Below are 21,552 nucleotides of genomic sequence, written 5' to 3' on the forward strand. Positions count from 1 at the left end.
GGAGTGATTGAGGTGTACATTGGACATTCGTTTTTGTCCCTTGCGTGCATGTCCAAGAGTCCGCCGAGATCGAGCGCGCTCGTAGTCACGCATGCGTTGGACAAAGCCTTCACCATTTTCTGCGACGCTCTTATGAAGTTCCCAAAAGGCATTGGATCGAAGACGAGTCAGCTCCATACCACTAAGCCGATCATCTGGACCAGGTTGAGAGTAACTAGCACGACGCCGCGGCGAGCACTCAGACTTTGGGAATAGGTTGAAGTCTGCTGAGGACGTCGGAAAAGAGAACATCATTGGTGAGACCGAGTGGGAGAAGTCAACCTGCTCCTGTTCAGAAAAGAAGCCGATGCTGATATTCTCGGAGGACTTTGAACGGCAGAGGTCAAAGACAGTATGTGATGATGTGCAGGATGCTTACTGATGGGTCGCACCGTCTTCTCTTGCCTCGCCTCCACTCATCAATGTCCCATTTGCGTGTACCGAGATTATGGTTGATCGGAGTTACGCTATGAACAGGGTGGGCGCGCTTAGCAGCGATCCTGAGAGGGCTGTCAGGGGAGCGGCGGGCAGTGGATGATGTTACAGATGCCGAGCGAGATCTGCGGCGACACTTGAGAGACGTCGTGGACGTCATGAATACTGCAGAGGAAGAGAAGTGTATGGCGCTAGTGGATATCCTCTGACCAGGGGCGAGAACGGGACGAGGAAAGGAAGTAGAACGCTTGTCTTCCCTTTATAGATGGTGACAGCACCTCCACGTGATCGCGCACACTACGTCAGTCGCTTCACACTCTCCTCATCAACACTGCCATGTATTTCGTAAGTACATACTGACTACCCGCCTCGACACCAACTCTTGATTTCATTTGTGCATCGATATTATTAATCAACCGTTATGATATTCAGAAGTTGAGATTTGTATAGACAAACTCGGCTGCCGAATTCAGGGATCTCAATTCTGTGAGCCAACAATCTTGTGCCAAAACATATACCACTCACTTCAATGGACGCGTTATTACCATCCTGACCCGAAAGCTGTCATGGATTTCATTGATGTTTCCGACCGAACGCCGTACTTGACGTACCACTCGCACCAGTAGTGGGCCCATATCTCTTAACACCTCCCGCAGACAATGGCCGCAAGAACCGAGTTCAACATGTGTAGATTCCAGGAGAGCGAGTCTTCTCAAATCTGCTTGAAGTTCTTTCGTCCAAGGCGAATTTATGAAAACATTCTTCGTAAGGTATGTCCCTTCGTGCTCGGTGAGCAGGCGTATCATGGCGATGCAAATGGTAGGGCAAGCAAGGTGAGAAACGCATTCTAAAGCCTTGGGCACCCGCCCCTTTAGGATGGTTAACATGACATCCCGAAATTGGTCGAGCGCTTGTAGTACGAGGAACTGATTTGAAGAATACGTCCCAAGTACGATATGTTGAGCCAACGCCACTATACTGGAAGTGTCAATTTAAGCACCAGATGTAATGACACTGTCACCAACCACTAATGAAAAACTGTGACTCATGCCTTAAAAAACAAAGCATCCAGAAGCCGTCGTCATTGATCAATGGGTGTTTGCCTTTGAAATATTTCTCCGCAGCCGTGAGGGCAACGATCATGGAAACCAATAGTTTTTCCGCATATGTATGCTTTCGAAAGTCGACAACGAATCGCATGCAAAGTCGCCCAAAGAAGGACGAGACATTTTCCCGAAGAACTATTCCTCGTACATCTGCATTACAAAGGACTGTTAGAAACCCGAGAGCAAAGCGAATCATCGTTATATGCTTTGGCATGATTGGATCTTGGTCTACAAGGCTTGGGGTAGTCAGTAGGTTTCCAAAAAAAATCGGAATCGGATGATTTCAACTTACGTCTTGGCCTTGAAAAAAACTAGGTGTGGCAAGTATCAGTTAAAATATGGCAGTGCTGCCCTCCACTTACCTTGATCAATCATACCGGAGAATAGGTACGAGCGCTCCGCCTGCGACTCGACAAGGCATTGTTCGACAACGATATTTTCCATCGCCAGTAATATGTCTAGATAGTCACCTTATGGCACGAGAAGAGATGAGTTTCGTATGGCGAAGAAAACAGCCTCAGGTACTTAAGGTTTCCGAATCGTCAAGTTTTCCGTACCGCATGACGCAGAGGTGCAGAACGCTGCAACATACTCTTGAAGCATAAAACCGCCAGCGCTCCTGTAGCCAGACCTCGTTGGCAATCCCACGAAAAATCAATGATAAAAGGTAGCAGGAGTTGTCTAGTAGTCGTAACAATGGATGACCTATTTTGATTGTGTCTTCGAGTTGTTTTACGCCAGCCGATAGAACTTCCTTATATCCAATCAATTAAAGAAGACAGCATAAAGAAAAAGGACCACACAGAAAGCGCCGTGGTACTTGTAAAGACATTTTGAAACAGATGGGATGTAGTCAAAGTGTAGTTTCCGCGTGAAGAACGGATCTCACGATGATCTATATTTTCCAACCATCGTGTAGTCTGCGCCTAGTTAATAAAGCGAGTCGTACGACGAAGTCCTTTCACACTTACTACAGTAATGGTGACTTCAGAATTTGCAAGGCGGCGATCAGCCCATGTCCTCCAGCACCATGGAACTAAGTTCCCCCAACGGAAACATATACCCCGCACGGCAGAACTTGAGGTACTCTCGTAGTGAGTGCCGGACGAGTGCATGATCATATCAACCAGCGCGAGTAAACACGTCTCAACGTAAGGTTTGGCCACCGTCGAATTCACCTGAGAAGAGAGATCCTTCATATTGAATTGTATTTAGCAAAATCGATGGTATATCAAAGTTCAGAGGTGAGTCTAACTCACTGCATATAAGCAAAGGAAGAAGGCACGATCTACACTGTCACCCTCGGTGATCAGTGACCCCGCTAAATCTTCAAACCGAACGTATTGGCCGATACTGGCTTCAAGCTCGCCTATAACATGGTGGATATCAAGAGTGCTGCAAAGGTTTAATGCATATGGCGACAAGGTAACATAGAAACTCAAACCACTGGTTTAATCCTGGCGTTCCAATGATGGGTTGCATCACAAAAAGACCGAAAAGAAGGCGAACTAGTAATCTCCTTGCCGCTGGTGAAAGATAGCCTGCATTGAGAGTAACGGGAAACGCATCACAGCAATCTTGACATATCCTTCTTGAAAATAAAACAAAGTGACGGCTCGTATTTCTCACCTGGCAACTGGCGCGCTGCTCGAGCAGCATCGCTTTCGAGTTCATTTTTAATCGCGACACTTTCCGTCTTACTGGCTACCTGGTAACACGAACCACTTGCGACAAATAAGACCAATTCCCCAAGCCTGGCAAGAACATGATCTATCCATGGCGATAACGATCTCCTGATGGTGGAGGGATCGAGTCGCAGCTTATAACGAAGCTGAAGAAGCCATTCCAATGTGTCTTGCCTTACTAGGGGTTTGAGGTCTGTGAATCACCCCGCTCTCCCCTTGACTGGATCAGAGATACCTAGATATCCGAGTATGTATGTGAGTTGCTGATTCGATTGGCGACAAAAATCCTGCAGGATGAAGTTGAGGGAGTCGATGCTATGACTGACGGCTGAGTGATGGATGAGGCCATAGTAGAAGAATTAGAAGATTAGCTGCGCATACAATCAGCAAAAAGGTTATATGCATCGCCTCCACCCTTGAGGATCTGAAGAAAATGCTCCGGCGAAAGGGAGCCGGCGTTGACCTGGCTAGGATCATCTAGCTCGTCTATGGAGATCTCCTTACCACTGTCTGATTCCGTGTCGCTCATGATTGTCGATATGAGAAGACGTATTATGTGAGATTGACGTATTGCTGTCTAAGCAATTGTGACGACCGCCTTGGAAGCCCGACGGCAATATCAAGCAGCAACAATTTATAAACCTCTAATATCTCGGAGAAAGAGAGTGACGTCGTCATTAGTAGCAAGCACGTCTGTACTGCGAGAAAACATCGTTTCAAAAACCGTCGCAGACTCGTCGGTCTAGCTCGTAAATCAGAGGAGACCTGGGATACCGACAGTAACAAACCAACCAAAGTATCAAAAAAGTGCAAGCTACACCATTCTTCATCTTCTTCAGCTCGAATTGCACGCAACATATCCCTACGGACAGCCGAAAGCCCACCAAGAGTGGAAACACTGCCTTTGTCATCGGCCCTTCCAGCAGACACTTGGATCTCCTTGCCAGGTCCTGGAGCCTTTTTGTCCCTTTTTGGCACATCTACTGGAGGTGGTTCTTCGGGATCAGGTGGTGGACCGTCATCAGTTTCAGAATCTGATCCACCAAGGCGACTGCGTCTATCGCGACGAGACAAAATATCCAAGTATGTGAGAGTCGGTCGAAATTGGTGCGTTTCTCCAATGGGATGAAGGTTAAGTTTACCTAGGATTCACTGAGTCCTCCAAGAATCTACGAGTGCTTCATGAATTACAAGCATACCATTCCGCATCACGCCGAGCATTTGAGCACCTCGCTGGGGTATTCGTTCATTTTGGAGTCGTATCTCATTCAAGCGCGGCTCTTCACCTTCTCCAGGTTTTTGTCGTTCTTGTTTCTTTTCTATATCATCGTCGATTTGGGCTGCTCCAAGATTTCTAGCCTTGTCACTATTCCAGACCTCGCTTCGAGTATCAGTGGGGACGTGAAGCTCCAGTCGTCCGATATCAGGCTTGATACGCCCAGATATCCGCTTTCCGCTAAGTTTTGCAGATGGAGGCACCTGCAGAGGACGGTTGAGTAAAGGAAATTGGTGGAGCTGAACATTCGGCGCTAAGGCATTGGTCAAGTGGATGGGTAGAACGGCCACAAGTTCGTCGTCTTCCTGGTCGGTTTCCATGTATAACAGTGAAGAGCAAGGTTGTAAGCCATAAACTATGTTACGTAAGTATGTTATGTCCTGAGTTCATGTCAGCGAAGACCTTGAATTGCGTTTATACAGGGACTCTGGTAGTTCGTTTCCTATCGGAAGACGTATACCTATATATGTCGAGAAGCAGCTCAACTGCTGGAAATTCAAAGTTCGTGCTAAATAGGTTGGCTAGCGATTTTGTGATTAGTATCACCATCGAGCGATAAAACGTTCCTGTGAATCGACGTTGCCAACATGCTATAAATTTTCCTCACAACTATTGAACCACGAATATCACTTTTACATGTACTCCCTACATGTTGTGTTTTATAAAACATCTCCAAATCGCTGCCTAGAAGCCAGTTCTAGGAGAAAAGTTTTCGCTCTCATGAACGACCCGATGGCTGATAGCTGGATTCGAGTGGGGAAGAGGGTAATACCACCCGAACTTGGGGGTCTGCAACGTCCAACGGTGGAGGAAAATTTGACGAAAGAGAAGAAGAAGGTGCGATTTGGCTAGACGGTCGTATGTTGAGGGGCAACGAATGGCCCTCCGAGAAGGGATCAGCAAATTCTCCAGTCTGAATTAAAAGTGACACTCGTCGATCCGCTAGCTTTGGAGAGTTTGCGGTCGCCCAAGGATTAATTTCCTTGTCGTAATCGACTTTGGGAGCACCAAGAAAGCCATTCGAAGCTGCTTTAGACGTTGTATATCGAATGATGGCCTCCCGTTCATGGCGTCGAATCACGCGACCGCAGCTGTGAATCACGAACATGGATACAAGACCCCCTGGTAAAACTTTAGTTGCGAGATTGAACACATAGACGAATAATCCTCACAAGTGAACATTATCCAGCTCGTGATACTTAATCCACTGTTGACATTTACAGTAAAGGTGACAATAAGTGCAGATGTGAACACAACAGTGACGACACAGCAATATAACAACTAGATTCGGTTCAATGACCAACAGATCATGACTCGAAAGTGTGCCTACCTCATCTCGCATCACTCTTCGGAGGTTGACCATGTTAGAAAACAGCTTGCTTAGCCTACTGAAAGATGAGGCTATTGATTTATGTGCATGGCTCCGACTATCGTCAAGATGTGATACAGGTGGTTCAGTAAGAGCCAAGGGGCAGGCCGGTGCATAAATGATGTCATTTGTAGCCAGACCTACAAACAAAATCGGGGAGAGAACGAAAATCATGGAGAGTCAGACTCGAAACAAGCAAAGAACTATGTCCGAGTGCTCACCTTTGTCAACTGCGTTTCTCAAGCCCGTTTCATTGGGAGGTTCCTCCATGGACATCCGCAGTGATATTCTACCTCGGGCTCCAGGGGTTTTTCGGTACTTAACGTAGGTGTATAAGACTATTTACACCCTTTAGTCAGTTCGTGTACATGAAATGGTCTTTGACGTACAGCAAAGCGTCATGAAACAACACGAGGACATTTGGATTGCGACGGATATCCGAGTGAAACGTAGTTCACTCGCACGTAAGCAGGTGCCTTATAAGTGTTTTCAGCGTGGTGGCTTGTATATCGTGAATAGTCCTTACCAGTCAATCGGCGCACTCCTCGCATAGTTATAGCATCCCATATGACGAAAGCCATATGCCCGAGTTCAAGAATAGCAATAATTCCTGCAACAATTTTGGAATCATTCATGCACTTGTATGTTTTGATACCCATGATCCCGGATAGCTGAGTGCTGTCCATGAGCCATCCGCTGAAAGCATTGAAAGGAGATCCTACCAATAGTGCTAGTGCAACCGATCCTACCATTGAAGACAGAAGCATAGCTCTATGAGCGGAAGTCAGCTGGGTTTAAATTATGGGGAAAGGCAAACTATACAGTGTACAGTTTATATTTTGATTGAAGGTTGAAACCAACAAGGGAACAAAACTCGCAGGCGCAAGGGCTTGGCTTGCAAGCAAAAGGTAATACAATGTTTTGTTTTTCATTTTTCCCCGACGTAGGTAGTCAACGGCAACAACGATGTTTCGCAGGAACAGCGTTGCTAAGGCTGCTACGAAGAGAAGGTCGAGATTAGAACTCCAGAGATCGTTCATCAGAGCAGGTGTGATCAGAGAGCCATCGTCCAGGGCGAGATAGGTCGGACGGAATGAATGAATGTCTGTCGAATAGAATCGTCGGTAATCTCTGATAATCAAAGTTGTAGAGAGTTCGACCAGAACCTGGTTGGTGGAACAACAAGCTGGAGGGGGCGTAGTAACCCGAGGGAGCAGCAAATGGGTATAAGGATCAGCGAGTGTTGCTAGAGGACCATCCACAATGGAGAGGGGGGCAGTAGGACTTGACAGATCTCCAATGGAGAAAGTCTGTGCGTCGGATGCGAAAAGCATCTCAAAGTGAAACGAGTGTGCGCTGGAGTAGAGTATGAGCAAGAAATAGTCAACTCAGAGCTCTTTCCAGGGGGCAATCATAACTGCACTAAGCGGAAGGCGATAGTAAGTTGCAGACGTTCGGTGGTCGGGAAGGATACCTCGTCGAACAGAATGGCTTCTCACGCATCTGAGTGACAATTAGAGAACGAAATGGCAGGTTACAGTATCAGCGAACATTGCATTTACATGGTTGTCATTATGTAACCCGTAGTACCTGTTGATATCCTTCAATGATCGATCATGTTCTGTGTCAAATGAGGCAACGCCAAGTACATCCCAGTATATCCTCTCTTTCAAGTCTTCAAGCTGTTTCAACTTTTGTAATTTTCGGTACCAAAGGCTCGCGGTTCTCTTATTTCAATTGTCACCGACACTAACCGCTCGACAAACGGATATTCTCTCAGATGGCCACTTCGAAGGGGCCTGTCATCGTCGTCACAGGGACACCTGGAACTGGGAAGTCTACTCTTGCTCAAATGCTCGCGAGTGAATCGCCTATTGTCTTGAGACATATCAATGTTGGCGAGCTTGTCAAGGAAAAAAAGCTCTACGAGGAGTATGACGACGATTGGCAGTCTTATACTGTTGATGAGGACAAGGTCTGACTCCCAAAGCTGACATGGTGCCTCTCATCGTCTCACGACTGTCCAGTTATTGGACGAACTGGAACTCATTGTCGCGGATGGTGGTGTTATCCTCGACTGGCATACGTGTGATATCTTTCCCGAAAGATGGCCCGATCTCGTGGTCGTACTAAGATGTGATCACACGATAGTCTGGGAGAGGCTGGAAAAGAGGTCAGTTCAAAAGTACACATCTCCACGCTTCACTCATTTATTTGATTTTGCAGAGGATACCCTCTGAAAAAAATTCAAGAAAACAATGAAGCGGAGATCATGCAGGTTGTCCTAGAGGAGGCACGGTCATCCTACCCTGCTGAGATCGTCGTGGAATTACAAAGTCAAACGACAGAGGACTTGGAATCTAATGTTACCAGGATTATAGGCTGGATCGAAGCATGGAAGAACGATCATCCAGCATGATTGGCAAGTGGAAAGCTGCTGGGAAATTGGTTGCCAGGAGGGACTCTTAATTACAGATTTCCTTTATGTACACGAGTCCTCTTCGGCTGGGCATAAATTATCTAACCTAAGCCCTAAGCTTGAAGCATCACCCTCGCACCCAGTAAACATCTAGATCTAGACTATATACATGTCCTTCAATCTGGTCATTGCCAGGATTGCTCGACATCGCAACCACGAGTTTCAAATTTTTGCAAGCGACCATTTCGAAAATTTGATATATCTTAAACGTCATGATACTGTGCGAGATAGGGAAAAGAATAAAAGAATCATACCTGCATTGGCAGGTATAACGCCGGCCTATTTATGGGCCCATGGCGATAGTACGAGCGATCAAGAAATTACGAGGCATTGAAATTTGAAACTGGAGAAGGCGATATGCAACGCAGCCATAGGCTTACCAGACAAAAATAGATTAATTCTGAATGAGAGTTAGTTGACCAGAGTCCGGCCACGGCTGAAGCAGCAATCTGAGATCATCGACTGCTTTGCAGCAATTTGAACGGGATTCTTTGCTGTTCGAGATAGCACTGCGATCATAATCACGAGAAGAAGGCATGCTGTTGATGAACTTGACACGAAGGAAATTGAAAATACGGTGGCGTACAGAACTCGTTCAATGTGAGCAAGCCTGTTCCGGCGAAGTGAAGTTCGGTCCCACTAGGGAAAAGCAAGAGATTTCAATGCCAAACGAAGAGAGTCTGGCGTCAGTGCGCTGACAGGTCGCTTTCTACTGAAAGCTAAGGCGGATTTGAATATTGAGGGGATTCAGATATGTAGACAGTGTAAGGTGAAGAACCGAGAATCGCGAGCCCATTTGCGTGGTTCGAACCATTTGATAAGAGTCGAGGTAACGCCAATCGTTGTTCAAGATATGATACGTAGAATGTACGCATAAAGGAACTGATAGCCTCATGCTAAGAGGCACTGAGATGTGTCCAAAAAAAGAACAGTCGCGACGCGGCTGAGGGTGTCCGAGAGAAGCTGGGATCCTGATATCCTGATAGCCCTAGCATGTCACAACAAAGATCACATTTCGAAATCTGCAAGGACGGTAAAGCTGATATACTACTTTATAGTCTTCTTAGTGAAGAAATCGACTGAGGAGAACTTTGAAGATGGGTCGAGGTCGACTCGAGCCCGAGGAGCGCCTCAGTGCTTGCATTCCAACGCACGTGATAACGAGTGATCGACTGATCAGACAGACGACGCGAGAACAATACGCATGGATTCCGGGCCTCAAGACTCGGCTACGCCTGCAGAAACAGTTCGAAAGGAACCGTTATTTGAAGCCAGTACTCAATTTCGTAATTGGCGCTTTTCGCCCGAAGGGCTAGCTCTAATACGCGAGAGACTCAACGATGTAGCAGTCGCTGCGATTAGAAACACCTTTGAGGTCGACCAGGTTAGCAGCAATGCTGATTTTTGGATCGTCGTTCATGTTAACCGTTGAGCCTTAGCCAGGGTCCTCTTCTAACGTCGCGTTTCTGGATGCCAACGAAGAGGTGCTACTTGTAAAACTCTATCTAACCATGATATCCCAATTGTGCGCTATGTTTCGATTTCCTGAAGAAGTAGAGGCTACAGCGGTGTCTTATCTGAAACGGTTCTATCTGAAAAACACGGTCATGGACTGGCACCCAAAGAATGTAATGTACGATCAAGCTCGTTTCTTCGCTTCATGCATGATTAACAAGCTAACCAGCGGGTTCTCTCAGGTTGACGGCGCTCTTTTTAGCCACGAAAACCACCAACAATCCTATTTCGTTAGAAGCGTACACATCACATATTCCGAAGACAGCGTCATCGGATGTCCTTGACCTTGAATTTCTGGTAGCACAAAGTTTGAATTTTGAATTCGTAGTCTGGCATGCTCACCGTGCTCTCTGGGGTATCTGGTTAGATCTACAGGTCAGTGTTCTCGCATATTCATGTTTGCACGATTTACGCTACTTAGAGTCTACCAGATGTACCCGCCAATCTCTCGCCCTCTATCTATGACACAGCACTCAATCATGTTCGTGCCTCGCGGCTGACGGACGCAGAGCTCATCTATTCACCTTCACAAATTGCCCTGGCCGCGTTTTCCATGGCAACTCCTGAGTTAGCCTTGCAGTGGGCTCAGTCAAAGTTTTCAGGAAATGAATCCAACGGGCTAACCCTCGATACAATATTCCCAGTCTTGGAATTGGTCAAAACTATGATTCTTCGAGACGGTCATGCCCCCAAAGTTGACGCTGTGCGGGAAGTTGATCGTCGACTAAAGTTATGCAAAAATCCTGAAAAAGTTGCTGGGAGTAAGGCATTTGTAGCCAAGCAAGTCGAAGAAGAAAGAAAAGCGGAAGAAAAGAGGAATAAGAAGGTATCTGAAGCTCAAAAAGAGCAGAGTGATCCTTTTGGAGAAACAATCCAGAGTACAAGCTTGGTTGATTATGGGGACGACGATGACTAGGCGGAGTTAGGTACATATACGATACTTCAATCTACATGTCTCCACGCTCGACCTCAGAATATAATAATTTCGGATAGGATTCATGGACTAAATCCTCCGCAAGGTCAATGGAATTTATTTAGGCCGCTTATTGACCTCCAAGGTGTGGTAAAGGAACCAGGGAGGCTTCGAAAGGGCCTAACTGTAAAAGGCACATAGTTGTACCAAGGTTTAGCTCTGTCCTCAAGGCCATTAACAGAGTAAAGAAGGAAAAATGAGGCGACTCCGAGTCTGCGCACTTACCAATGTGACCTGTTGCGACCAGTTGGCATAGTTAGCGCAATATAAGCAAGCGCCTTGAAAGAAGATATGAACGGCCGCGTCAATTTTAAATCTGAACTCGAGGATTATGTCAAGCGGTCAACAAGGATACCTCAGGCTAATGCACGTCGTAACCAAGGCGTGAGCAGCTAGCTGCCTCGAGCCATACCAAAAAAATCACAAATGTTGATATACAGTGGCGCCTACGGAAGGGAGGTTTCAAAAACCTAAAAGGATTCAGTAATCACCAATACGAGGATATGGCAACTCACAGCATTCACAGTCAAATGGACATAAGGACGTGTCTGAGCCAACCAAGTCAAGTCCTGTAATGTTAGATTAAAACTTGTTTACTTACCTCCTCCTTCATCATTTAATCCAAGTTCATCTGCTTTATATACATTCCAGCCCTCTTCGGTTTTGCGCCCTAGGCAACATGTAAGCGCTTTCCGTCCCTTTCGATGAAGAAGCGGGCACAACTCACTCGGTCCAGTACCTCTCGAGTCTTTGAAAAGCTCTTCCTCTTTGGTTGTCTTCGTTCTTTTTGAAGGAACGATGGATTCTGAATCTTTTCTGCGACGCTTCGAGATATGAGGTACTGCCGATGGATCTATGATAGTTTCGGGGGCGGGACGCGGGGGAGAAGTCTCTGTCGGAGGGACGGGTATGACGCCTTGTTTCTTTTTCTTGTCCTTTTTCTTTTTTTTATAAGGGGGCGGGTGTATTGGGGGGTCGGTTTTGCTTTTGGTAGCGAAAATATCATCGATTTCTGACATGATGCATCAGAGCGAGTAGGTGGCTGCTCTGAGCTGATGCTCGAAAACTTTTCGAGGCGCCGCGCCTCCTTATGTCAGAGGCACGTGCCTAGAGGCAGCTCAAGCGGCCACCGGGCGAACATCGGGAGTAAGAGAAAGAACCGAGGCCAAAGGGTCAAGTTCGTGGTGTAGAGACTGTTGGAGACAGTGAGCGAAAGAAATAGGCCTACTTTCCTAAGTTCAAGGCCCGTGCTGCGTGTGGAACATCCTGATTGGGTATCGTTCTGGACTGTCGTCCGTTGAACCTTTATTTTATTCAGGCAACTATGCTGTAGGTCTCTGCTACTTTATCCTCTATATTATTGTCTCATTCCTGGTGATTCAGTCCACAGAATGTGCAACAGCTGCGCTCTCAAGCTCAGCACCAGCCTCAGCAATCCAACATGAATCCCACTGGCATGTCGGCAGGAACAATGGATCATCCGTCTTTCTTCAACAACCTCGATCCTTCCCAAGCGAAGCAAATGGCCGCTCTTACCGCCGCTAACAACGCTCGAATGGCTACGAACAGCCGCCCACCGTCTTCCATGCCTGTGGGTAACGGAGCAAGTTCGGGGCCATATCTCGGGGGAATTACACCCGCAGGTTACTCAAGTACAAAAAACGATCTTTTACCTGCTGCGAATGGACATGCGAATTTTCAATTACCGAATAATCATGGCGTTTCACAAACGCCAAACTCGGCTGTCAACGCATCTTTCCTCGATCCTCCCATGTCACAGCCTTCCGCCCAAGCTGCATCCTTCAAACAGCGCCAGCACCAGTTCCTCAATGGCCTCGCCAATGTCATGGCGAGGCGGAACACTCCTCTTCCCCCATCATTAACTGGCATCCCCTCCCCCAATTATGACCCGAACACCTCACCATGGTCTTACATCGAACCTTCGAATGAGGTGGGGTCTTTTCGTCTTGCAGGGCAGGATGTCAGTCTTTTCAAACTCTGGGGTCTTGTCATGCAGCATGGAGGTGCCCAAGCGGTAAGTTACGTGGTGACTTGTTTGCATCGTTAATTCTTATCAATCGCCTCTCAGCTCAAGCACAACAATGGATGGTTTACTATAGCTAGCGAATTCAACCTACCGGAAGAGTTTCCTCAAGTGCAAGCTAATGGTTCGGCGTCTGTTGCACTTATGTTGGAGCAGATGTACACTGGCATTCTATTTCCGTTTGAGGATATCTACAAGAAAAATTTACAGGAGCAGCAGCGAAAAGCTCAGTTGGCGTCAAGACAAATTCCCATGGGACAGCCAGGGCAGATACGTACAATGCCAGCAAATGGACCGCAACAAGGTCCCAACCAAATGCAGCGCGGTCCCGTTGGCACGATGGGTATGATAATCAACTAGTTCGAATTGTGCGCGAAGCTCATTATTCCGCAGCTCACACTCCCCAAGCACCCCATCAAAGAGCGGGTCTCAATGCTCAAGTCCCGCAGCACAATATCTCACTATCCCAGTCGACTTCGCAAGCTGGAATGGCTTCTGGATCCGAACCTAATCTTTTGGATGGTGACATTCAAGGCATCAAACGAAAGCTCGATATAGAAGATCCAGAAGGCAAACGTGCTAGGCAGAAAACAGGCATGTGCTTCCTGATTTCATGATTTGATTCAAGTGACTCAATTCTATGGATTAGACCCTTTAGAAGCTTCAGTAAGTCGTCCCCTTTTCCATGGAACATTACCTCTCATCTGGGCTGCAGACCGGTGGAGATGGATCCGCTTTTTTCAATCAAACTCCGGGACTAAAGAGAACGCGCCAACCTCTGCGGCGCAAGATAGAATATGTACCCTGGGCACGCGAGCTGGATACACATGGTGGCCGAAATCTACGACTGATAGAGCATGAATGGAACACCATCTCCCAGCGACGGCCCCTCCGCGACATCAATGACTGGGGCGTCGTTGATATTGAAGGGCTTCGGATGTCTATTCGTTCGAAACTTCCAACCGAACTGTCATATGCTTTGACAACCGTCACTATCCTTTCCACAATGCGCAGTCAAAACCCGGGCTCTGGTTTTCCTATCTTTCAATGTCCCGACCTCTTTGATGATATGCTTGACCTTTTGGAAGAGGAAGCGTTTGGAGAAATACAAGATGATATTTCAGAGGATGCAATGGAGGTGTCTCCCATCGTTACGCAGCGCGATCTTCTCAACGCCATTTACGATGAAGGACTTAAACCCTTTGCTGCCCTAGAGGCTCACCAAGGGAGCAAGAAATTGACTTCGGGTTTTATTCCACGGCCAGCGGATACTGTTCTTGCTATTGTCAATATTTTGCGGAATCTGTCAGTTGTTTCTGACAACTGGCAATTCTTATCGCATCATGATAAGATGCTCGACCTTCTGCTGCGGCTTTGTATGGTCCGTCAAGTAGACGGCTCACTTATCCCAGTATCGCCAAACCTGTCCTTGTCAGATTTGGTTACAATTCGGAAAGATACCCTTTACACTCTCGTCAACCTTGTAGGTTTAATCAACTTCGGGCCTGCATATTCACTGTCACAGCCGATGACTCGGGTTTCGAAACGTGTATTCGAGCTCGTGGCGTCATATCTTGTCGACCCCTCCGAGGCTGTGTCTCCATTTTCATCGATCCAAGTCGCAGGACAACCATTAAATGCGCATCCGAAGCCGTCGGCACTCACTGATGCTTCTCTAGAAGTTTTCACTCGCTTCAGCCTCTCAGATGCGAATCGACAAGCATTAGCCCAGACGATACCAAAACCATACATATGGGAGCTGTTCGAAGCGCTAGTCCACCGACTACCCATTAACGATGTAGATTTCCAGCTGTTCGGGCGCGAAACGTGGCTGAGCTATTTGGAAAAAATGGTCATGTCATTATACTCCCTCTCGTTTCTGGCCCCACCCTCACTCAAGCAACGCCTGAAATCTGACCGTAAACTTGGATTCAAGACTGTCATGTTCCGGCTTGTCCAGAAGCTTTTGACCAATCCTAACCCTGATTTCCGAATGCTTTTCTTCCTTTGCTCCCGTAGAGCGATCGAAGCGATGAAGGTCCTTGACGATGAGGGGGATCTTTTTGATACCACTGAAACGACAACGGCCACCCTATCCTTCGGTATGGGTTTTGCAGACTCGAGTGAAAGCGTTATGGAAAGTGGGTCCGGAATGCTGGTGGGTCAGCGGGATGCTACTTGGGACATCATGATGACCAGGGAAGTGTGGAGTGATGAAACCATGTTCAAAGAGCTGGAAAGCCTTGCGAGGGTGGAGTGTCATTGAAGTTTCTATGTGATGGCGAGATCGATCAATCACTAATTCATCATTGGTTGCGCCTGTTTTAAGTTTTGTAATTATAAATACATAGTATATATATCTAGGTTGCGCTGATGCTGCAATGTCATGAAAATCTGAGTCCATATTTCGTTGCTCTCATCTATCACAACGCTCCATGGCCGATTCACACCCACCTCCCACCTATTCGCAGGAAGATTCGGTCACCGTAGCCTCAGTACCTTCTCAGAGCGATGCCAGTCTCCCTTACGGACCCGAAATTCTCATATCACCCACAGTTGACGCCCTTAATTTTCAAAACGGCTATCTGGGTGCAGAAGGCGAGCGAGCGGCCATCGAAGGAGAAGTGCAAATTAAAGGAATTGAGCGGGACGAATGGTCCAAGTTGTAAGCCAACTCCCCTCTGTCGAGGCAAACTGTCGGCAAGCTAACACCACGATCCCTCAGAACCATATCACTTCGGACTTACGAGTCTGCTTATGAACAAGAAATTGAATTGAACTCGAACGAGATCGTTTTGCAGACGAGAAGAGCGGGCGATTTGTTTTCAACGACATCGTCATTCTCAATCCCTCTTCCCCCAGACACACCGCAGTCGATCCAAACTCCCCATTCCTCCTTAGCGCATATATTAACTGCGACCTTACATCCTGTCGACAGTCTAGTACCGACAGTCTCTAGGAGTATCATTGTCTACACGCGGCGGTATACTTCCCATTCACATACCCTTCCCATCTCTCCAGAGACACACGTTCTTACAGAGCCTACGCGTGTGGAGGTTCAACTGCCTCGTTCTTCTTTCAAGGTCGGAGAATCTGTACCCGTGTATCTCACGATTCCGCCGCCGTCGAAGGATATCGTTGTCGACAAGGGTCTCAGGTTGAGAAATACGCGGGTTGAGATGATCAGAGATATTGAAGTGAAGCGCAAAACTACGAATGGGATGGACTGGGAATCCGAGCAGGATCTAGCTCATTACAGTGAAGAATGCGTTGGAACATCAAACAACAATGCCAGTGGTCGTGATATAGGACTTGTAGTCCCTGCGTCGTCTGCAAAGGCACCACAATCGGCATCGTCATCGACATCACATAAACAAGTGATTGCGCGCACTGGTGCTTCATGTCGTTTCCACTCATCCCGACCAATCCGATTCAAGTTTATTCTTCATCCCCCTTCGACACTGTGGTCACCCGCTTTGACTCAGAGCAGTCTTCCAGGAAATGACTTTGCGGAGGACGGGTATGATGCTGACACCGCTTCAATTACACAGAACACTCTATTACATTCTGTCACCTTCTATCTGCAAGTATATGTATCTTTTCTAGATACGAAACAGCAATCAGAGCGGACATCCACCTTGACAATTCCAATCACAATTCTCCCGCCTCCTGCACGCCTACCACAAACCTCCCAAACCCTAGATGAAGCATACTCGAAGAAACACGATCGACCTCCAGCCAAGACAAATCGGTATGATGACGTTGACAGGGCAGTGCCTCACTATTCTGAAGGAGAAGCCGGCCCCAGCATGGTATCTAATGGTGCGCCACCGCCCTTCGAAGAAAGGGATGCACCGCCTCCGTTTTCCAGTTCTGCAATGGAGGCTTCGACATCGACGCACCTACCAACATTTTTAGAATCAGAGCGAGAAGTTCTCCTACCTGATTCTTCATTGACCTCACTGGAGCATGCGTCGACATCATCTTTTGATATCGAAGGGGAAGGTCGCCTTTTCGGCTTTCGTACAGATGATCAGTTCGATGGACATTCAGAGGATGTGCGGGGGGTAATGTCACCGCCACCTTCCATGGAAATGGCTGCGGGGGATACGGATTTGACTGTGCTGACAGAATTACGAGAGCCTTCTCAGGCTATTGAAGCGCTGAATCTTGTATTGGATCAACATGAAGAAGCATTGGCTACGGAAGAGAATCCGCCACCCCCACCGCCAGCCATGGATGACCCATCTGATCCGCCACCGTCGATTGATGACTCTACTTTCAGGCGACCTGACGACTTGGAACAAAGATCACGTTCCCGTTCTCCTCCACATATTCATACTTATCACGAAGAAGCACCTGTTTTGACCTCACCACCTGGACTGCCGAGTCCCGAAAATAGCCAGACAGCAACACCTGGGCATGCTCCTCCACCGTATCTCAACACGGAGGTGCATCACGATCAAGAACACGTGAATAGACCACCTCCATACTACATGGACTAAAAAGATCCTGTCCTCTATACGAATATATTCGAGGGAATATTACATGTATCATTGTAGAAAAGGTGGTAGAAAAGCAAGTGAAATTAAACATCATCGCAGGTCATGAGAGAGAGGAGAATAAGATCTTCAGCAGTTACAGGCGTCCTTCGTCTTGGGTTGATCGCCTTGTAAGTTGACGTTATCCTCTCGCGCATTGCTATTGCGACCGCTGGCTCCTGGACGATTAGAAGAGCCACGGGATGCAGCCAAGATATGTTCGATTGGAATCTTTTTGGCTACATCAAGGACGATATTTATCAGGAGGTGGACACATCTGACTAATGATCCTTACTCACCTATTTCCGTAAAGATTTCAACAATTCCTTCGCCCGTCTTTGCACTCGTCTCGAAGAACAAGAGACCAGCCTCCTGAGCGTACGCTTGGGCTTCTTCTCTTGGAACTTGTCGCAGGCTTTCGGGCTCGCCTGGAGAGCTGGGGTTTTCTCCAGGAGTTGCTGTGGCATCATCAGCTTCGTCTTCGGAGTCGGGAGAGGAGGGGGATCCGGAAGAGGAGGCAGAGGGCTGTACAAGGTCGACTTTGTTGCCGGCGAGGGCAATGACGATGTTGGGGTTAGCTTGCCGTTGTAATTCCTTAACCCATGACTTGGCTTTCTCGAGGCTGGTGGATTTGGTGACGTCGTAGACCACTACGGCGGCCTGTGCATTGCGATAGTACATGGGCTGGTAGTAGGAGATGAGAAGACATGTATATCGTAGATAAAGACTGAGGCATATGGATGCCAAGTCGACATACTGCAAGTGAATGGAAGCGCTCTTGGCCTGCGGTGTCCCATATTTCATACCGCAGAATGCGATCCTCGAGCCGGCATTTCTGGGTGAGGAAAGCGGCGCCGATTGTTGGCTCCTTGTTGGGCTGGAATTCGTTGGAAACCTGAGGGGGGAACAAGGTCAAGGAGGGAGCGCTGGGGAGAAGTGGGTGCGGACATACGAAACGGAGGACGATAGAGGATTTTCCGACTGCGGCTTCGCCTGCGAGGAGGAGAAGATGAGAGAAAGAAAGAAAGGGAGAAGAGAGGGCGTACCGAGGAGGACGAGCTTGACCTGGACGGACTTGTCCTGTGCGCCAGAAGGAGAATCAGACATGGATGGGTCGGTGGGAGGGGCGGATTGCTGCTCAGCCCCTTCTGCCTTATTTGGCTCTGTGTTGCTCCTCCTCATGCTCCCCGCCAGCGTCCCTCCCCCCAGCGTCCTCTACCGCCTCAGAGACACCCAGGATGCCTCCGTCTCTTCCCATCCCCTGGTAGTGCTCTTCTTCTTTCTTTCATCCCTACTCATCCTCATGTCTCCTTAGAATCCCCTCGACTTTCTCCTGCGTGCTGCTCAAGTATACCCGGATAAAGTAGCTCTAGTTCACCCAAACGTTCAATACCCTGTGCAATACACTTTCGCCACCTGGTAATCTGTTAGTAACTTTGTTACAAGTATGCATTCTGAGCGGCCAATAGGGCTCAGCGCATTCAGAACCTCGCCTATGCTCTCCTGTATACCGGAATAAAGCCTGGTGATCGTGTTGCCGTTATTGCACCCAATTCGTATGTCTATCATCTTCTCTAACACCTTCGAATCCTTCCGCTGATCTCACACAGGCCTCTTATCGCAGGTGAGCTTCTAATTACATCCCATCCAAATATAACACACTCAGCAAACCCATCCAAAGACGCGCATCATGGTGTCATTGCTGCCAGAGCCATACTCACCCCAATTAACACCCGCCTGAAGCCTTCTGAAGTCGCATACATCCTTGACCACAGCGGCGCAAGCCTGATCCTCGTAGACTTTGAGTTTGTCCATCTCTTACCCAAAGACATCAATATCCCTGTGGTCATTTCAAAGGATACGGGTCGACACGACGATCCTTATGAAGAATTTCTCTCAATGGGACGACAGTTCAGCCAAGAAAGGTCTTGGGGTGGCTTAGACGCCGAACCAGATGAGAACGCTGCCGCTGTTCTATGCTATACGTAGGCTTCCTGTTGTCTTTTCACCACCGGCGCTTCTTGATAAGGTCTTTTTTAGTTCCGGGACAACGGGAAAGGCAAGCTCGTTTTTTGCATCTCAGCGACAAGCTGTGACTCACAAACCAGACAGCCCAAAGGTGTCATCACCTCGTTGAGAAGTGTGTAGTGCAGCCCCACCCGTAACCGCATTCAATTGGAACATATTTCACAGGTTCTTATCTCGCCGCGATCGCAAATGCGCATGAATGCCAGTGAGTCTGGAACCGGAAAGTGAATGCGACGGCTCAATAATGTCAATAGGATGACCCGTGACTCTGTTTACCTCTGGTAGGCTTCACGTCATATTGTGCAGGTCTCTTCTGACATTTGATTTGTTCAGGATTCTTCCCATGTTCCACGCTGCCGGCTGGACATTTCCTTGGGCAAGCGTGTTTTCATTTGCGAAGCAAGTGGGTTCATACTATTCGTCTATTCGTCAGATCATAACATTTCACCAAGATCACGCTTAGGACGGTTAATTACACTCACATATGGCAACATATCATTGAGTCTGGCGTCAGTCACTATTGCGGAGCACCCACAGTCCAGGTTAACTTGTCGCGTTACAAAGCATTTGATTTATGTCTCATTTTCACATAGATTGGCATTGTAAATGATCCTCAAGCTCGAAAGCTGCCGCAGCCGGTCAGAGCTATCATTGGTACTTCTTCAACAATTCGACAATCCACTAATGATCTCACGTCATACTAGCTGGTGCTGCACCCACTGCTCATCTGATTGAAGAGCTTGAGAAATTAGGTTTTGCTCCTGTGCATGTCTATGGCTTAACGTAAGTCTCCCTCTATATTTCCAAACCTTGAACTAAATTTTCTCCAGCGAGGTACCTAGTCTAATATATTCTCTCGCGCATCTTCAGCCGCTGAACAGTACACAGACTCTAGGTCCGTTTACTCGGAATTATGACCAACCTACTTGGAAGTCTTTGCCTTTGGCTGAGCGAGCCCGTTTTATGGCTCGCCAAGGACACGCGTTTGCCACCGCACAAGGTGTTCGTGTTGTCTTTGCTGTCCCCGATGAAGAAAAGAATCCAGTCCTTCGCGACGTACCCCGAGATGGTAAGACTATGGGCGAGATTGTCACCAAAGGCAATATTGTCATGAAAGAGGTTCGTTTCGCGATCAGTGTTTCAACCGGATTCATAAGATATCGTTCCAGTATTTCCGTGACCCGGAGGCTACTCGTAAAGCTTTTCGTGGTGGGTATTTCAAAACGGGCGACCTTGCAGTCATGAATCCAGATGGCAGCATCGCTATTCTGGACAGAAGTAAGGACATCATCATATCGGGCGGAGAGGTAAGTAAATGAATTATTGATCCGGTCACCCGTCTGATTACAGTTCAGAATGCCTCCAGTCTTGCTATCGAACAAGGTCAATGATTCTTCCTTATATACAGATATTGATTTACTCATGACCATTGTTGAATCCAGAATTAACTAGTCACCCTCATGTCTTGGAGGTCAGCGTCGTAGCACGCTTACACCCTAAATGGGGAGAGAGACCGATGGCCTTTGTTCTTCTTCACCCACAGCATGCTGCAAAATGGGCCGGTCGTCACCATGATTTCGGCAACGATCTCAAAAATCACGCCAAAGCACGCTTGCCTGGCTTTGCGTGTCCCGAGTGGATCGAAGTTGTTCCAGAACTACCAGTCAGTCCCTTGTTCATGAAAGTTATTATCTATGTTATTAAAAAATTCTATTTTGTAGAAAACTTCCACCGGGAAGATTCTCAAAAGCGAGCTTCGAAAGATAGTTGCAAAGCTTTGATATATACATACACGTATATATATATAGTCATAATCTTATCTAGATATAAACCCAATCCCGTAGGAAACAAATGTAAAATGAAAAAAAACCAAACTCAGCGTCCTTTAAAAAAATGTGAACCGCGAAAATGGCTGGCTACGGGGGAGGGTTCTGGATCCACACTAATAGATACACCTGGTATGGTAGAGGATGCCGAGTTGAAGAAAAAGTGAATGACAAAAAAAAAATTGGGGGGACAATACAACGATAAATACGAGAAGGAGCCGCCGAGGTTAAAGAAT

General features: G+C 47.5%; 10 protein-coding genes and 1 pseudogene across 11 annotated transcripts; 6 read left to right on the plus strand and 5 right to left on the minus strand.

Annotated features, from left to right (window-relative positions):
* AGABI2DRAFT_189724 (hypothetical protein) lies at window positions 1-692 on the minus strand (the record flags this gene model as incomplete). Its single annotated transcript, XM_006454387.1, has 2 exons — window positions 419-692; window positions 1-366 (listed from the first exon to the last, which is right to left on the minus strand). Coding segments are annotated over exons 1-2 (582 nt in total), but the record flags the coding sequence as incomplete, so codon positions are not given.
* Window positions 693-1,101: 409 nt separating this feature from the next.
* AGABI2DRAFT_189725 (hypothetical protein) lies at window positions 1,102-1,384 on the plus strand. Its single transcript, XM_006454388.1, has one exon. The coding sequence runs from the start codon at window positions 1,134-1,136 to the stop codon at window positions 1,323-1,325; it is 192 nt and encodes a 63-aa protein (XP_006454451.1). The 5' UTR covers window positions 1,102-1,133; the 3' UTR covers window positions 1,326-1,384.
* On the minus strand, window positions 1,376-1,959 carry AGABI2DRAFT_189726 (hypothetical protein; the record flags this gene model as incomplete). Its single annotated transcript, XM_006454389.1, is given in 5 exon segments — window positions 1,376-1,403; window positions 1,416-1,447; window positions 1,500-1,816; window positions 1,873-1,891; window positions 1,943-1,959. Coding segments are annotated over 5 exon segments (408 nt in total), but the record flags the coding sequence as incomplete, so codon positions are not given.
* A 1,847-nt stretch (window positions 1,960-3,806) lies between these two features.
* AGABI2DRAFT_189727 (hypothetical protein) lies at window positions 3,807-4,875 on the minus strand. Its single transcript, XM_006454390.1, has 3 exons — window positions 4,465-4,875; window positions 4,058-4,407; window positions 3,807-4,007 (listed from the first exon to the last, which is right to left on the minus strand). Exons 1-3 carry the CDS (start codon window positions 4,859-4,861, stop codon window positions 3,900-3,902), a joined length of 855 nt encoding a protein of 284 aa, XP_006454453.1. The 5' UTR covers window positions 4,862-4,875; the 3' UTR covers window positions 3,807-3,899.
* A 242-nt stretch (window positions 4,876-5,117) lies between these two features.
* Window positions 5,118-6,752, minus strand: AGABI2DRAFT_176000 (hypothetical protein). Its single transcript, XM_006454391.1, has 7 exons — window positions 6,733-6,752; window positions 6,633-6,681; window positions 6,437-6,581; window positions 6,132-6,248; window positions 5,872-6,050; window positions 5,714-5,748; window positions 5,118-5,632 (listed from the first exon to the last, which is right to left on the minus strand). Exons 2-7 carry the CDS (start codon window positions 6,675-6,677, stop codon window positions 5,260-5,262), a joined length of 894 nt encoding a protein of 297 aa, XP_006454454.1. The 5' UTR covers window positions 6,678-6,681; window positions 6,733-6,752; the 3' UTR covers window positions 5,118-5,259.
* A 797-nt stretch (window positions 6,753-7,549) lies between these two features.
* Window positions 7,550-8,528, plus strand: AGABI2DRAFT_189728 (hypothetical protein). The gene is made up of 4 exons (XM_006454392.1): window positions 7,550-7,616; window positions 7,691-7,885; window positions 7,938-8,083; window positions 8,137-8,528. The coding sequence occupies exons 2-4, from the start codon at window positions 7,691-7,693 to the stop codon at window positions 8,327-8,329; spliced, it is 534 nt and encodes a 177-aa protein (XP_006454455.1). The 5' UTR covers window positions 7,550-7,616; the 3' UTR covers window positions 8,330-8,528.
* Window positions 8,529-9,593: 1,065 nt separating this feature from the next.
* On the plus strand, window positions 9,594-10,820 carry AGABI2DRAFT_140419 (hypothetical protein; the record flags this gene model as incomplete). The annotated part of the gene is made up of 4 exons (XM_006454393.1): window positions 9,594-9,773; window positions 9,829-10,022; window positions 10,087-10,279; window positions 10,326-10,820. 4 exons carry the CDS (start codon window positions 9,594-9,596, stop codon window positions 10,818-10,820), a joined length of 1,062 nt encoding a protein of 353 aa, XP_006454456.1.
* A 477-nt stretch (window positions 10,821-11,297) lies between these two features.
* On the minus strand, window positions 11,298-11,896 carry AGABI2DRAFT_114211 (hypothetical protein; the record flags this gene model as incomplete). Its single annotated transcript, XM_006454394.1, has 4 exons — window positions 11,298-11,323; window positions 11,393-11,425; window positions 11,479-11,547; window positions 11,605-11,896. 4 exons carry the CDS (start codon window positions 11,894-11,896, stop codon window positions 11,298-11,300), a joined length of 420 nt encoding a protein of 139 aa, XP_006454457.1.
* A 292-nt stretch (window positions 11,897-12,188) lies between these two features.
* AGABI2DRAFT_189729 (hypothetical protein) lies at window positions 12,189-15,299 on the plus strand. Its single transcript, XM_006454395.1, has 6 exons — window positions 12,189-12,206; window positions 12,261-12,912; window positions 12,967-13,264; window positions 13,300-13,515; window positions 13,571-13,587; window positions 13,637-15,299. The coding sequence occupies exons 1-6, from the start codon at window positions 12,202-12,204 to the stop codon at window positions 15,185-15,187; spliced, it is 2,739 nt and encodes a 912-aa protein (XP_006454458.1). The 5' UTR covers window positions 12,189-12,201; the 3' UTR covers window positions 15,188-15,299.
* A 35-nt stretch (window positions 15,300-15,334) lies between these two features.
* Window positions 15,335-18,146, plus strand: AGABI2DRAFT_214531 (hypothetical protein). Its single transcript, XM_006454396.1, has 3 exons — window positions 15,335-15,586; window positions 15,647-17,702; window positions 17,764-18,146. The coding sequence occupies exons 1-2, from the start codon at window positions 15,357-15,359 to the stop codon at window positions 17,424-17,426; spliced, it is 2,010 nt and encodes a 669-aa protein (XP_006454459.1). The 5' UTR covers window positions 15,335-15,356; the 3' UTR covers window positions 17,427-17,702; window positions 17,764-18,146.
* A 496-nt stretch (window positions 18,147-18,642) lies between these two features.
* On the plus strand, window positions 18,643-21,271 carry AGABI2DRAFT_239428 (annotated as a pseudogene; the record flags this gene model as incomplete). Its single annotated transcript has 19 exons — window positions 18,643-18,726; window positions 18,778-18,881; window positions 18,932-19,018; window positions 19,073-19,086; window positions 19,144-19,447; window positions 19,503-19,521; window positions 19,575-19,602; window positions 19,656-19,695; window positions 19,745-19,771; window positions 19,824-19,893; window positions 19,943-20,032; window positions 20,084-20,144; window positions 20,195-20,273; window positions 20,386-20,389; window positions 20,424-20,609; window positions 20,660-20,797; window positions 20,846-20,873; window positions 20,933-21,153; window positions 21,212-21,271. Coding segments are annotated over 19 exons (1,644 nt in total).
* Window positions 21,272-21,552: the final 281 nt, after the last annotated feature.

The sequence above is a fragment of the Agaricus bisporus genome (genome assembly GCF_000300575.1).
Source record: "Agaricus bisporus var. bisporus H97 unplaced genomic scaffold AGABI2scaffold_1, whole genome shotgun sequence".
Lineage (NCBI taxonomy): Eukaryota > Fungi > Basidiomycota > Agaricomycetes > Agaricales > Agaricaceae > Agaricus > Agaricus bisporus.